This window comes from Anolis carolinensis, chromosome 2 (assembly GCF_035594765.1).
Source record: "Anolis carolinensis isolate JA03-04 chromosome 2, rAnoCar3.1.pri, whole genome shotgun sequence".
NCBI classification, from domain to species: Eukaryota; Metazoa; Chordata; class Lepidosauria; order Squamata; family Dactyloidae; genus Anolis; species Anolis carolinensis.
In genome coordinates, this window is record NC_085842.1 from 170,223,056 (window position 1) to 170,238,369 (window position 15,314).

General features: G+C 40.1%; 1 protein-coding gene across 2 annotated transcripts in view; it reads left to right on the forward strand.

Annotated features, from left to right (window-relative positions):
* Positions 1 to 15,314, forward strand: part of ppp1r1a (protein phosphatase 1 regulatory inhibitor subunit 1A) — a 185,286-nt gene that overhangs the window by 121,250 nt on the left and 48,722 nt on the right. For both annotated transcript variants that reach the window (XM_062971066.1, XM_008116424.3), the window contains one exon: positions 8,458 to 8,518. In XM_062971066.1, coding sequence (XP_062827136.1) covers positions 8,458 to 8,518 — 61 coding nt within the window. The remainder of the gene's footprint in view (positions 1 to 8,457; positions 8,519 to 15,314) is intronic.

The following is a 15,314-nucleotide window of genomic DNA, read 5'->3' on the forward strand; positions in this document are numbered from 1 at the left end:
ACTGCATTTGGGTCTCCACACAGAGAGAGAGAAAGAGAGAGAGAGTGCAGCAAAGATGTTAAGCACCTTCGTGTATTTAACTCTCTCATCATATTGAGTGCAGATTTGTGCCAACAGAGCTGGAGACAGTTCCAGCTCCTTGATCAACCAGGTCCATGTTGCATCCAACTGGATAGAGCAGGCTGGATCTGCTGCATAATCCTTCAACACCCCCATTCACTATCCCAGTTCCCCCCTTTGTTTTTACAATTTTAGATGTGAGCATGGAAATTCTGTCCGTGAGCCCGTGTCTTGGTTGCTACTGTATCAAACCACACAAACCGTTTTTAAAATTTCAATTCCCCTTTGGCCATTTAATGAGTTTCATTTCAGCACATACAGAACAAATAAGCGTAGATCTACTTTCCTGTATTTTTAATTCAGAAAAGAGCCTAATAGGTTCAGCAGTTATCCATTTTCCATTTTCTAAGGTCCTGCCCTGAAAGCTTAGCATGAGGATATCTCCAGCACTGATAAGAAATAGTATAATTTCTTGGCTTTGTGCCTTCTATCACAAGGAAGGCATGAAGCTGCCTTCTCAGCTAAAATGCTGGTTGGAGAAATTCCACCTGGAACAATGGCTGGGAAGATGATGAAATTGTAGAGAATAGCCATACCACTCTAATTTCTTCTGGTTTGCAAAGGGCTAGAAGAAAGATGGAAATCTATCTCCCCAATAAATTCCAATTTTCCACCCCTGTTCTAATCTAAAAGAATCCTTGTGCTGGCAGGACTGCTGACCTGAAGGTTGGGTTGCTGACCTGAAGGTTACTGATTTAAATCCAACCCAGGAAGAGCAGGGATGAGCTCCCTCTATCAGCTCCAGCTCCATGCGGGGACATGAGAGAAGCCTCCCACAAGGATAGCAAAAACATCAAAACATTCAGGCATCCCCTGGGCAACATCCTTGCAGATGTCCAGTTCTCTCACACCAAAAGTGACTTGCAGTTTCTGAAGTCACTCCTGACATGAAAAAAAAAATCTGAAAGATGCTCATGCCAAAGTTGTCTGTAGCTTCCATATCTTTGACATGGTGATCCGGCTTCAGGTTTTAATCTTTAAAGTTCAGGTGATTTATCCAAAGTGCATTATTATTATTATTATTATTATTATTATTATTATTATTATTATTATTATTGTATGACATAGCAAACAAGATAGATATGCTGGATTTCATTTCACAAAATCGCAAGTCGAACACTTCCCAAGTGTCTAGGACTGTGTGATGTAAGAGCACCTAACCCATTAGGATTATGGAGAATCAAACCAAAACGAAGTCTATACTGGCTCGGTCGTTGGCCAGGTTAAAAAGGACCGGGGTGGATGCTGCTGATTCTGGACATCTATCGACAAGTGGGCTACAGAATCAAAATACAAATGAACAGTCACAGAAGCGGCAGAAATATACAATGCCAGAAAACCGCATTATTATTATTATTATTATTATTATTATTATTATTATTATTATTATTATTATTATTATCTGCATTTCTATACCGCCTTTCTCATCCCTGGGGGGACTCAAAGCGGTTTACAACATAATCAATGGCAAAATTCAATGCCTTACATATATAAAAAAATGTATCACACATCGTTATCATGTCAGAAGCAAATTGAGAACATACTGCAAGTCACTTCTGGTGTGAGAGAATTGGTCGTCTACAGAGACATTGCCCAGGGGACGCCGGATGTGTTACCATCCTGCTGGGAGGCTTCTCTCATAACTCCGCAAGCTAGAGCTGGCAGACAGGAGCTCAACTTCTGGATTTGAACTGGCAGTCTTCAGGTCAGCAACCCAACCTTCAGGTCAGCAGTCCAGCCAGCACAAGGGTTTAACCCAGGCATGTTAGGAATTGTGGGAGTTGAAGTCCAAAACACCTGGAGGGCCCAAGTTTGTCCATGCCTAGTTTAACCCATTGTGTGGCTCCTTATCCAAAGTGCTGAACTTCATTCTCCCCATCCCACAAATATTTTTAGCACCCTGGATAGCGCCTTGAATTGAGCGGCAGTGATTCTCCATTCCAATTGAAGGGTACAGTTTCTTAAGCAAAACACCTAGTCAAATATTTTGGGAGATGAGTAAATATTATATTCATTGAATTGATTGATTGATTAATCAGCCAAAGAGTTTCCAATAGGCTAACCATCTTTAAGGAAACAACACCACTCTCTGATTATACAAGTATTTCCCATTGTCATCCTTCTCAATCCACGCAAGGGACAAGGAAAGTGACAAATGGGAAGAGGGTGTCATTCTCACTCATCCATGCAGAAAGAACATGTGCGTGCTTATAGAGAGTGTTAATGAGTTTGCGTGTGTGAGTGTGTTGGCACAGAAGAAGAGCAAAAGTGGGCAATCTGTCTTCACAGAATCCTGCTTGTTGATGCGTGTACTACCAGTTTTTGTTTTCTATTAATGCTTAAGAAAAACCTTTGAGGAACCCAATTGAGGTTTTCTCTATAAAAATGTATAGGCTATAAATAGTGTGAGCAGTGTACAGCCAGGGCTCACAGGGTCAGGATTTTTTGTATACAGGAGATTATAACACCACCTGTCAACCTGTGCCTTTCAAGCTATCCTGTTCCTCTTACTTTAGCTGTAATCCTCATAGTAGCTGTCTGGAAGTAAGAAGTGGGAGTAAACAGATTTTCACAGGAACAATATATTATTTGTGTTCCATTGTAAAGCAAAGCAGTGTGTTGATTTTGGTCTTAAATGGCCAATTTAAAATAATTAATTTTACAAAAGACCAGCTTATAAAGGTGATAAGTTCTACTAGAAATGTGTCCTTTCATAAACTTTCTACCATTCTTAATAATAATATCCACTTTAAGCATGTTTAAAGTAAAATGCATGCAGTATCTTCTTATAATCCTTCCAGTAATGCTGCAGGATTGGTTAGTAGTACTTTCACTACAGTGGATCCTTGGTCTCCACTGGGGTTTGGTTCCAGGGCACCCCATGGATACCAAATCTGTGAATGCTCACGTCTCATTACACACAATGCCATAGTAAAATGTTGGGCCTTATATAAAATGGAAAATTCAAAGTTTTCTTTTTGGAATATTTGCAGACCATGAATGATTTAATTCATGGATGCAGAAACTGGATATAGAGTGCTAACAATATATTGTTGATGAAGGACTGAAGTGATGAGACTCACGGTTTGCTCAGACCCACCTATTGAGTTTGAATAGAGACAATGACTGGTACCTTGTTAGTCATCTACAATATCATAAGTTAGAATCTCATATTTGTTCTATATTCACATTTATAATCATGTCAACCACTAATCCTTCCCAAAAAAGAACTCACCCAATTGACTGTGCTGAGAAAAGTTCTGTAGTGCTAGCAAGTGGGAATTTGAAGGATGACGCAACCCTCCCACTCCTGCCACTGAGAGCAGCATGACAAGAAATTGTGACAAGATCTAGCAAGATCTGCTTCTGTTTGTCGCACCATTGCTCACTAGTAGGAGGGGGCTAGACACACCATCCCCCAGTGACCCACTCACCAGCACTGCAGAACTCCTTCATTTGGTATAGCTGTCTAACTTTCAAAGTGGATTTTAGGAGATGGAACATAGCTTTACCATCATAACTACATGTCCCATGCAAGATCTCAAGATCACCACATTTGCAAGTGTTGCTGTGCCACACTTCTTCAAATGAGAAGTAACAGGTTTACTGCATAGAATTATAGAATCATAGAGTTGGAAGAGACCTCATGGGCCATCCAGTCCAACCCCCTGCCAAGAAGCAGGAAGATGACATTCAAAACACCCCCGACAGATGGCCATCCAGCCTCTGCATATCCTATGAAACCATTTTTGTCCACTTTCATTCATTGGTTTATATGGCATACAATTGAACGTTAGGCCACATTGAATTGAGGTCAGATTCAGTCAAAGTTGAACCTTCTTGCAGAAATGGTGCAGAAACTTTGGTCAAACCCAAGGAAGTCAGAGGTTGGAACATTGTTTTAAATAGCATAGTGGTCCATGAAAATTGGCATGGTGATTAGGATTCAAATCCACAGTTAAGGAAACTCATTAAGTGACTTTGGGCAAGTTACGCATGTTTTCATGATAAGGTCATCTTACCTCCAAATGAAGAATTGAACTTTTGGTGGGACTTCAGAAGAAGAGATGGCTCTGGAGAAGGGGAGCACATGGGTGAATGTAAACAAAAGAGGGGGAAATGTATAGAATATGTTTATATAACTAACTTTTTCACAAATAATAATAATAAAATTTTTAAAAAGATAAGGTCATCTTAGGATCGCCATAAATTGGAAATTGCTTAACAACACAACAACAACAACAACAACAACAACAACACATTATATCTAGAATTCCAAGATGATTAGATAGCATAACTGGATATAGGAATTAAGTTTATTATTTCAAGATTGAAGGGTGGAAGGGGAGAGAGAGGGAGCAATGATTTACAACATTCAACCTATTTTTCTAGGTTGAAAGGAAATTATTGTATATATTTTTGTCATTACTGATACCATTATTACTATAAATTTAAAATATGTATGCATTCAATAAATGCATTTTTTTAAAAAAACTATTATTTTACTTTCTTGTTTCTTAAACATTAAGTAAGATTAAAGTCCTAATAATTACCGGGGAGCAGGAACAATCTGGATGCTACAAGTTGCTCACCTTGATAGAAAACAGATTTTCTCTGTAATCCACCCTGTTGCTTCCTTGTCATCCACAATCAGGCACAAGGCAGTAGTGCAATACATGCCATCCATTGAACAAAGTGATCTTCCTCTTCCATGGTTTAGAGCAGGCATGGGCAAACTTCAGCCCTCCAGGTGTTTTGGACTTCCACAATTTCGAACAGTTGGTAAGCTGGCTGGGTTTTCTGGGAGTGACCATGCTCTGTGTAACTACAAAGACAATTGCAAGGGTGTAAAGGAATGAAACTATTCCTTGTTATACTGTAATGATCAAGTAATCTAGCCATGCCCCCACTACTGGAAAAAATGAATCAATAAACATGCAGATGTGAGTAAATCAATAGGTACCGCTCCGGCGGGAAGGTGACAGTGCTCCATGCAGTCATGCCGGCTACATGACCTTGGAGACATCTACGGATAACGTCGACTCTTTGGCTTAGAAATGGAGATGAGCACCAACCCCCAGAGCCAGACACGACTAGACTTAATGTCAGGGGAAAACCTTTACTTTTACCTTGGAAACAGTTGTTTGATTAGTCTTCTGGGTTGTTGGCATCTTTTCACAGGGAAAATATTTCTCCTTCTGGTGGCTGTGGATTAGCTAATAGCATGGGGAGGAGCTGAGCAAAGTAGGAGGCTGGGTAATCCAGTACTTGACTGTCATTTTGATAGGATGTACAGTGGCTAGAATTAAATGCTATCCTATAGCAGAGGCTGAACTGACAGTGGGTCTTTCTTAATTTATAGTCAGGACTCGGTGTGCATGTGTGGTGGATGGTCCCCATAGAAGATGGTGCAGTTTGCACCTCTTCATAGCTGAAGAAGCTTCCTTAATGGGAAAACTGCAGCAATTCAGCTAGTGATAAGTGGCTAGTGCACTGACTGCCATTGTACACTGGCCAGATAGCTTTTTTTTGTAGATATCATGGAAGCACCTGATAGATTCTGCAGCATTAAAATGTGGAAGGGATGGTGAGGAAGTCATTCGACTGTGCAGCTTCCAGACTGAACTTTTTCCTGCTATATGCAAGCAGCAGTATTCAGTAACCAAACGGAGGTGGTACAGTAATATAGTTTGCATCCCCAACCCAAATAAGGCCTGGATTGTCCTTATTTTTCCCCAGAGTGCTTTATATTTTGAGCCAGCATGATGTAATGGTTTGAGCACTGAATTACAACTCTGCAAGACAAGGGTTCAAATCCCCACTCAGCTGTAGAAACCTATTGGGTTGCCTTGAGCAAGTCTCATTCTCTCAGCCTCAAAGGAGGGCAAAGGCAAACCAAAGGTTTTGACCAAATCTTTCCAAGAAAGCCCTATGATAGGCTCACCATGGGGCAAAAACAACTCGAAGGCATGCAGCAACAACAAATTTATACTACAGTTTGATGTAAGAAGCCCAGGTCTCTCCAAAGAACTCAAACATGTCAGGTCTGTAAAGAACCTGCAGCATTCTGTGTTTTTTGTGATTTCAAAATATTTCCAATGAGCCCCTGATTTTCGCTTGAATATTGGATACCCCTTCCCACTGAGATAGAGAAAATATTTCGTTTTGAGGGTACTAGGCAAGTAGTTAGGTAGCCGTGTCTTCTCTTTTAGACAGGCAAGTCTTCTCTTTGAGGGGTGCCCAGCCTTTTCACCCCAAGGGTTGCATCTGGTGTCTATTCATCTGGTGAGCCACAGATACACACCACATGCTACACCCATGTCTAGGGGATCAGTTAATCTTTTCAAGATTTTAATTCAAACTTTTCAGTGTCTGCCTAAATCACTGGACCTATGGGAGGGGGAAGATAGAATTCAGGACCTTGAATAACTCCTGTAAGATTCAGGCTAAACCCTGGAGCAGATTCATTACCATACTGACATGAAAGCCATTTGCTTCCCCTGGTGTCACAAACATAGTCTACCCACAAGTACATTGTCAACAGAAACACATACAGATGCAAAGGCATAAGAAGGTGTAAACCACTTCACCCTGATGACCAAAATCTAGGAATCACTTACTGGTAGTGGGGACCCATCTCCACTGAGATTGCTCCTTTCCTTCTGCTGTGGACAGTTGGGAAAAAATAATCTTAGAAGATCGGTAAGAGCATTTTTCTTCCTGCAACTGAGCTGATCGGTAGCACATCTGGGTAGCAAGCTGAACAGATGGTAAATGGGTTCCCAGACAGTCTTCAATCACAGTCTTCCCCACTTTGGCAACACACATTTCGATTTGAATTATAGCCATTGTTTCTTAACCTGCATAGATATATTTGCATATTAACTTATCCTAATGTTGTCCAGAGAGACCATATCTCCCTGTATGAACCTACCTGAGTCTTAAGATCATCAAGGGAAGACTTTTTCTCAGTTACAAGATCATCACAGATTTATTGGTTTGAGGACAATGGAGAGAGTCTTCTCAGTGGCTGCTCCCACTCTGTGGAATTCCCTTCCATTGGAGGCTATGTTTTCTTGTTCTCCTTTTGCTAGCAGGCAAATACCTTTTTGTTCAAGGAGGAATTTTAATGAATAATTGCTTGCAGGGAATCTAGCGGGGAGGCTTTGACTTGCCCGAGGTCACCCAGTGGGTTTTCATCTTCTGAATGGCCTTGAGCAAGTCACATACTCTTAGCCTCAGAAAGCGTATGGTAGTCTCCTTAGGGTCAAGATATGTCAGAAACGACATGCTTTTTAATGATTTAATGCAAATCATAAGCTATGGTTTCAGTGTGATGATTTTAACTGTGTTGGAACTGTATTGTTAGGTTTTAGCTGATTTTTTTATAAAACAAGAGGCCTTGGATCTCACACTGGGAGAAAGGCAGCATATAAATGGAATAAAAAAATACATGAAATAAATAAATTATGCAATACTGCAGATTGTACGGCTTTCCTCCCTTCTACTAATGAAAGAGCCTCATTTTCAGCAACATATGCATGGCCACTGGCGACTCTAAAGTAGTGTAGAAAACAATGTGTTACAATCTTGTGTTCCCTACATAAGATGGTAGGAAAGGTGGTCTTGGGAAGGGCCAAGCAAAATAACTTTGCTGGATTTGCACATACTGCAGGAATGTAACCTCAGAATAGCGATGTGTATGAAAGTACAATCTCAGTTGTCTCTTTGAATATGTTTTTATTTTATTTGAGGTCTTATTTTTTATCACAGGCTGTATCTTAAGAGTGACTTCAGTTCTCCATAGCAGAAGCAACTATACTTAGATTCTATAATACGACAGATAGACAAAAATGTTGTTATATTGCACTTTTCAGCATTCTTCATTATTGGTTATGTTGACTGGGGCTGATGGGATTTGTATTCTAACATCTGGAGAGCCACATGAATCCCACACCAGTGTGCTGCATCCAGTTCTTGGGATTATATACTTATGAGCTCTCTCATTTCTAAAAAGAGAGTCAGTATAGTGTTGTGGGTGTTGAAGTTGAACTGGGGACCCAAATTCAAATTCCTCTTTAGTCTTGAAATTCACTGTGTGATTATGGACCATTCACATACTCTTGCCCCAGTCTACCCCTCAGGGTTGTTGTGAAGGAAAAGGGGGGACATACTGGTGCTTTTTTTGAAGAAAGGCAAAATATAAAACATTAAAAAAAAGAATTGGGATCTAACTAACATCTATCTCTCGAATGAAAAAAAGGCACCTGTCTCTTGCTTCTGTAATGACCCTGTGATAGGATTATTCAAACTCCTCCTCTTTTTATCTTTCTGTAGATCCGAAGACGCCGCCCAACTCCAGCTACCTTGGTCTTGAGCAGTGACCAGTCATCTCCAGGTAAGACTTGACACATCATATGAGGCAGTGTGATGTGGTGATGAGAGGGCTGGATTAGACCTGGGAGACAGACCTAGAATCGTATAATATAGTCATCAAATTGGAAGGAACCACCAGGGCCATATAGTCCAACCCCCTTCTGCCATGCAACAAGCTTGCTCCGTCTTTAATATACCATCCTTTCAAATATTTAACCTCTCAATCTTCTCTTCCCCAGGGTAAACATACCCAGCAAGTTGTTTCTCATAGGACCGGGCTAGCTGAACTTAATTTAATAACTAAACAATACAAAACTTTGGCTTCCCCACACTTTTGTGATAGTAATTTCCTGTGGTTTAAAAGGGGTAAAGTTATTGTTTTATATTTATTGTTCACTACCTGAAGTCCCTATAAAGGCATTATTAGAACTAAATAAACAAATAAATAAGACTGGTTCAGGTGAAACCTATGAGCTGTGCTTTGTGGCAGGACAGTCCATCCCAAAGAGTTGCTCTTCATTGAATTCTATGAACCAAGGAAGGAGATAGAAAGTTCTGGCATCTGTTTGGGGAGACATTGAAGTCTCCACTTTTTATGGCCCTGTTTCATATTACAGAATTCTTAGAAGAAATTGAGCAAGGAGGGCTGTTCATTAAGCCACTCAAATCCCTAGTGGTCTTCTCTTAAGGTTAATGGATATTAGTCTGAACTTTGGAATGTTTTCTGTGGGTGCTAAATTCTAGGTTGTGATGAATACGGAAAGGGATAATTCTTCACAAAAATTCTTAATAAAATAAAATAAAACTAACAACCAACTAGACATTTTAAATAACGATGTGCTGTACACTACAACCAAACAATAATTGTGAGAAATCTGCAGACAATGTACTTTCTGATGGTTGTTATCCCTTATTAGTCTACCCCCTTTGACTGATAATATGATTTTACCTCTACTTTAAACTTACTTACTTTACTTAGGCGATCCCTCATTGTCCGGGCATGATGGCCTTCCAAGTGTAGTGTCTTGGCGGTGGGTATCTAGGTGACTGTGGAGCCCTATTGTTGACCCGCATGTTCTTCCACAGTGAGGGCATCAGTTTCCAGGTAGAAAGTGGTCCCAGTCAGGGTTGGCTTGATGCACCGTCCTCTTGACATGTTTTTCCCCTTTGCCCTCTATTCGGGCCTCTTCAAACTCCACGGAACTTCTGGTCACAGCTGACCTCCAGTTAGAGCGCTCAAGTGCCAGGGCTTCCAAGTTCTCAATTCATGAATCCCACAGTTTGAAATTTGTTTCTCCATTTTAAATAATTCAGCTATTGCAATGTAGGTAAACCATTGCATTGACTCCTCGCTCTCCTTCAGTTTACATTGACCATTATCTACTGTTATAGGTCAACCAATTTCCTTTCAAAGAAATTTCTATTCTGAATAAATGCTTCATGTGGAGAACGCCATAAAGGCGACTTTAAATGAAATCTATTCTTGTATCTATTCCGAACCCACAATAGCTGTCTCCTTATGAAGTGATTATTAAATTTCTTCCTGAAGCGAGCAAAGAGTAATTTTAACAGATTTCTACCAGCTTGAAAAAACCCTTCAATAACCATCCGGTTGTCAAAGTCTATTTGCAGTTTGGGACTCATTATACACGAATTCACATATAGGTGACTTTAACTGAAAAAATATTATTTCCTGCACAGAAAATGCTGTTATCTATGCTAATCAACTATGTACACATTTTATGCAGAATAAATCCCAATTACAGTATTTTTTGTGGGGAGAACACCATTTTATTGCACATGAAATAATTTTTCTGTGGGGAAAATATTTTTTGCATTGAATAATCATGTGCAAAATAGGCCTGCAACTGTGAAATTCTTGGCAGTCCAAGATTCTTCTTGTCAGGTTTCTTTTAACTATTTTGAACTATGTTTTCTAGCCATTTTGTGAATATTTTAATATTCTTTCTATCCCTTGTTGTGGCTTGTTGTGGAAACAAAGATTGGTGCTAATTGTTATTTATTTTTATTTACAGCATTTATATTCCGCCCTTCTCACCCCGAAGGGGACTCAGGGCGGATCACATTACACATATAGACAAACATTCAATGCCTTTTAACATAGAACAAAGACAAACAAACATAGGCTCCGAGCGGGGCTCGAACTCATGACCTCCTGGTCAGGCTAAAGCCTCAGTGGAGGCACCTTTTCCCCATGATAACTCTTTCAGAACTGAATTTCCCTTCCTAGGGGTAGATTTCTCTCACTTCCTGTTGTCTTACCTGGTTATAGGTGGTGTAGTGGGTTAAACCCTTGTGCCGGCTGGACTGCTGACCTTAAGGTTGGGTTGCTGACTTGAAGGTTTGCGGTTTGAATCCCCAAGATGGAGTGAGCTCCTGCCTGTTGGCTCTAGCTTGCGGGAACATGAAAGAAGCCTCCCAGCAAGATGGTAACACATCCAGGCATGCCCTAGGCAACATCTATGTAGACAGCCAGTTCTCTCACACCAGAAGCAACTTGCAGTATGTTCTCAAATCGCTTCTGACACGATTTTTAAAAAACCCAGTTCTTAACTATGAGTTGTTTGTAAGTTGGATCTTTGTGACTCGTGGACTGCCTGTATATCTAATGATCTCTTGTACTAATATTTAGAGGTTTATTGTTGCTATCCTTTAAGCCAAGTAGCCTTGTTGGGAGACTGTGATCAAGAGGGAGAAGAGAGACACAGGATGAGGATTAGCTCAAAATCCTCTCTTGCCACCAGGCTGAGACAACAACAGGTAGAAGGGAAAGGGTTAAGCTATGTTCAGCCACAGTCCCTGAAAGTGTTTTGTCTAAATTGTTGCATGCAATTTGAACCTGAGAGGAGACAGGTGCACAATTTTGTCTGGGTGACATTGCACTGTCTGTGACACCTTTCTTCAAGAAAGCGGATCATAACACATGATGAAGAAAAATCCTGTCTCAAAGCCTCAATTACTAATTGGCTTGCTGGCGTTGCTCATTTGACTAATCCAGGGAGATAGGTTAGAAGAATGGAAGTAGCACACAGGGGAAGAAAATATTCAGCACTGGAGAATAGCGGGTATTCACTCCAAATTGAGAAGATTATCCTGCCCAGTCAAATTGCTACATTTCATTCAGAAAGGCAGACTTGGAGACATTTCTCATAGCTTTTAGCATTGACTAAATCCATTTACGTCCAGCTCATAATTGCCCAGAACCAGGTTTTAATAATCGTAACATTATTAGCATTATTAACACTGTAGTACTAAGTGGGAATGAAATGTTGTGTGTTGACATACACATACAGGATGCACACACACAGTGTCGATGCAGCCACAGAGGAAAGCAATGGCAAAACTTAATGGGATAAATCTTGCAAAGAAAATCTTTCCTTTCCTTTTCCTCCCCGTTCTCTCTTCTCTGGCTCTGAAGGGGTTTCACAATGTCTCTCTTTGTGGTCCTTTCCTTCCTCCCTCCCTTCCCCTCATATATTTATTTATTTATTTATTTACAGCATTTATATTCCACCCTTCTCATCCCGAAGGGGACTCAGGGCGAATCACATTACACATATAGGCAAACATTCAATGCCTTTTAACATAGAACAAAGACAAGACAAACACAGGCTCCGAGCGGGCCTCGAACTCATGACCTCCTGGTCAGAATGATTTATTGCAGCTGGTTGCAGCTGGCTTGCTCTCCAGCCTACGCCACAGCCCGGGCCTCACCTTTCTTTCCTAGTGACATCACAGAGGGTCACTTCACCTAGCAACAGCCTTTGTTGAACAAACCAACAGGCAGACAGGCTTTGACTTTTATATACCATAAAAGTCCTGCAAAATAAGATCTATCTGGAAAATAAGCTCTAACATGATTTTTCAGGATGCCCTACACCAAAAATAAACTCCAGTTAAGATTGTCAGCCATATACAGGTAGTGCATCCATTGCAACATACAACTAACATATTGAATGATAAACTAATAGTATTAATATACAGTAGAGTTTCGCTTATCCAACATAAATGGGCCGGCAGAATGTTGGATCAGCGAATGTGTTGGATAATAAGGAGATTAAGAGAAAGCCTATTAAATGTCAAATTAGGTTATGATTTTACAAATTAAGCACCAAAACATCATGTTATACAACAAATTTGACAGAAAAAGTAGTTCAATACGCAGTAATGTTATGTTGTAATTACTGTATTTATGAATTTAGCACCAATATATCATGATATATTGAAAACATTGACTACAAAATGCGTTGGATAATCCAGAATGTTGGATAAGCGAATGTTGGATAAGTGAGACTCTACTGTATATTTTTAAATATGTGAGCCACCCTGGATCCGTCCTGAAGAAAGAAGCCATAGAAATCTCCGTAATAAATAAATAAATAAATAAATGTTTGGTTTTGTATTGTGATACGGCCTAAGGACTAATCAATACAATTCATTCATTTACTACATACAGTAGAGTCTCACTTATCCAAGCTAAATGGGCTGGCAGAAGCTTGGATAAGCGAATATGTTGGATAATAAGGAGGGATTAAGGAAAAGCCTATTAAACATCAAATTAGGTTATGATTTTACAAATTAAGCACCAAAACATCATGTTATACAACAAATTTGACAGAAAAAGTAGTTCAATACTCAGTAATGCTATGTAGTAATTACTGTATTTACAAATTTAGCACCAAAATATCATGATGTATTGAAAACAACAACAAAAATGCATTGGATAATCCAGAACATTGGATAAGTGAGACTCTACTATATAATGAAATATAAATAAATAATATTATTTACATTAATATATAAAATGATAAAATAAATAATAATTAAATATTTGTAAATAGCCAAGCAGGTGCATTTGGATGAAAGGAAAATGCCTATGTAAACAGAAGATCTCAAGAGCTGTTGCCGAATGACCAATTGGAGTACAGACACAGCATTTGAATAACATGTGTACTTGATAATGAACAGATGTGGTTGTATCTAATATAAATCTTCATTAACTCAATACGCTGTGCCTTTTACCAGACATACTTAATGTACTCATGGAAAATAAAGGAAACATTTTCTGAATTTTAGTGCCTGCAAATTTTTGTCACTTTTCCATGGACCACAACTGTCAACATTTTGGTTGCCACTCCTGTCTTGTAAGTCTCCAAGCAACATTTGAATTAATTGTAGATTTAAAGGGGATAATATTTTGAAATGTTGATTGCTGTACATGAAAAAAATAAGACATCCCCTGAAATTAAGCCCTAATTTTGGAGGAAATATTAATATAATACCCAGTCTTATTTTCAGGGAAATACAGTAAAAATATGTATTTATGTATGTGGCTGGGGTGTCCATTAGACAGACAAGCTCCTACTTCCATAAATAGCTATAACTCCCAGTGTAGAGGAGCCACCAAATGCACTTCCTCCAATGACATTGCAGGTTATAGTGAACATCATGAACATGCCCAAGAGCCCTGCCAATGTCCTCCACAAACATCATCCTGCCTACCATCCAAGTGAAGGCTTTAATATGGAGACGTTTCAGCCAAAATTTTCTGTTTCTCCTCTACCACAGGCATCCCAGTGTTCCTTTCTCTCTCCATTGGTGTGGAATTTGAATGACCCCACCCACTGCCTCTCCCATAACCCTTTCCTATTCTGTTCTATGGTGCACAGCAAACAGAGCAGAATTGATCAGCAACTGAACATACTGGAAAGGTTTGGGGGACTACCTCAACATGATGGAAGTTGTAGTTCACTCTGCATCAAGACAGAGCACTGTGACCCTCCCCCTCCCCATGACAATAAACTTGGACCACATTTAGCACACAGAACTCCCATGACCTACAGGGCTTTGGGAGGAATTTACCTTGATTTGGGGGAGTTGTAGTTCACCTAAATCCAGAGAGCACGTGAACTCAAACGACGATGCACAGAGCCTGATACACCCACATTTGAATACTGGAAGGGTTTGGGAGGGATAGTCCTCGATTTCTGGGAGTTGTGGTTCACCTATAACCAGAGAAACTGTGAACTCCACCGACGATGGACCCGGATCAAATTTGGCACACAGAAGCCCCATGACTAACTGAATATACTGGAGGGGTTTGGAGGAACTGAACCTCCTTTCTGGAAGTTATAGTTCACTGACATCCAGAGACACTGTGACCATCACTGATGATGGATCTGGACCAAACTTGACACACAGAAGCCCCATGACCAACCGAATATACTGGAGGGGTTTGGAGGAACTGACCCTCCTTTCTGGAAGTTGTAGTTCACTGACATCCAGAGACACTGTGACCATCACTGATGATGGATCTGTACCAAACTTGGCATACAGAACCCCCATGACCAACTGAACCTACTGAAGGGAATTGAGGGGGGCTGGCCCACAATGGGAGCTGTAGTTCATCCTGCAACCAGAGAGCACACTGAACCTCACCAATGATGTATTTAGAGCAAACTTGCTCAACATAGACAGACAAAGTACTGATGGAGTTAACCTGGCATGATGTGAGTTGTAGTTCACCCACAATCTTATGCATTTTGTAAACATTTTAAAAAATGACTTTTTCAAATAACTCGGCCAATGCCGGGTACCCAAACTAGTATACAATTATATATAAATCTAGTGTGATCACTCCTAGAAAGTAAACAGTGAAGTCTGAAAATTCTTTCTGGCTGTAAAATAGCAGACTCAGGAATGGTTTATCTGAACACACACGAGCCCTTAGGAAGTCCCCATTTCACAACTGTGGATGTGTAGAAGGTCATCACAAGTCAGCATTCAGTTTGCCTTCT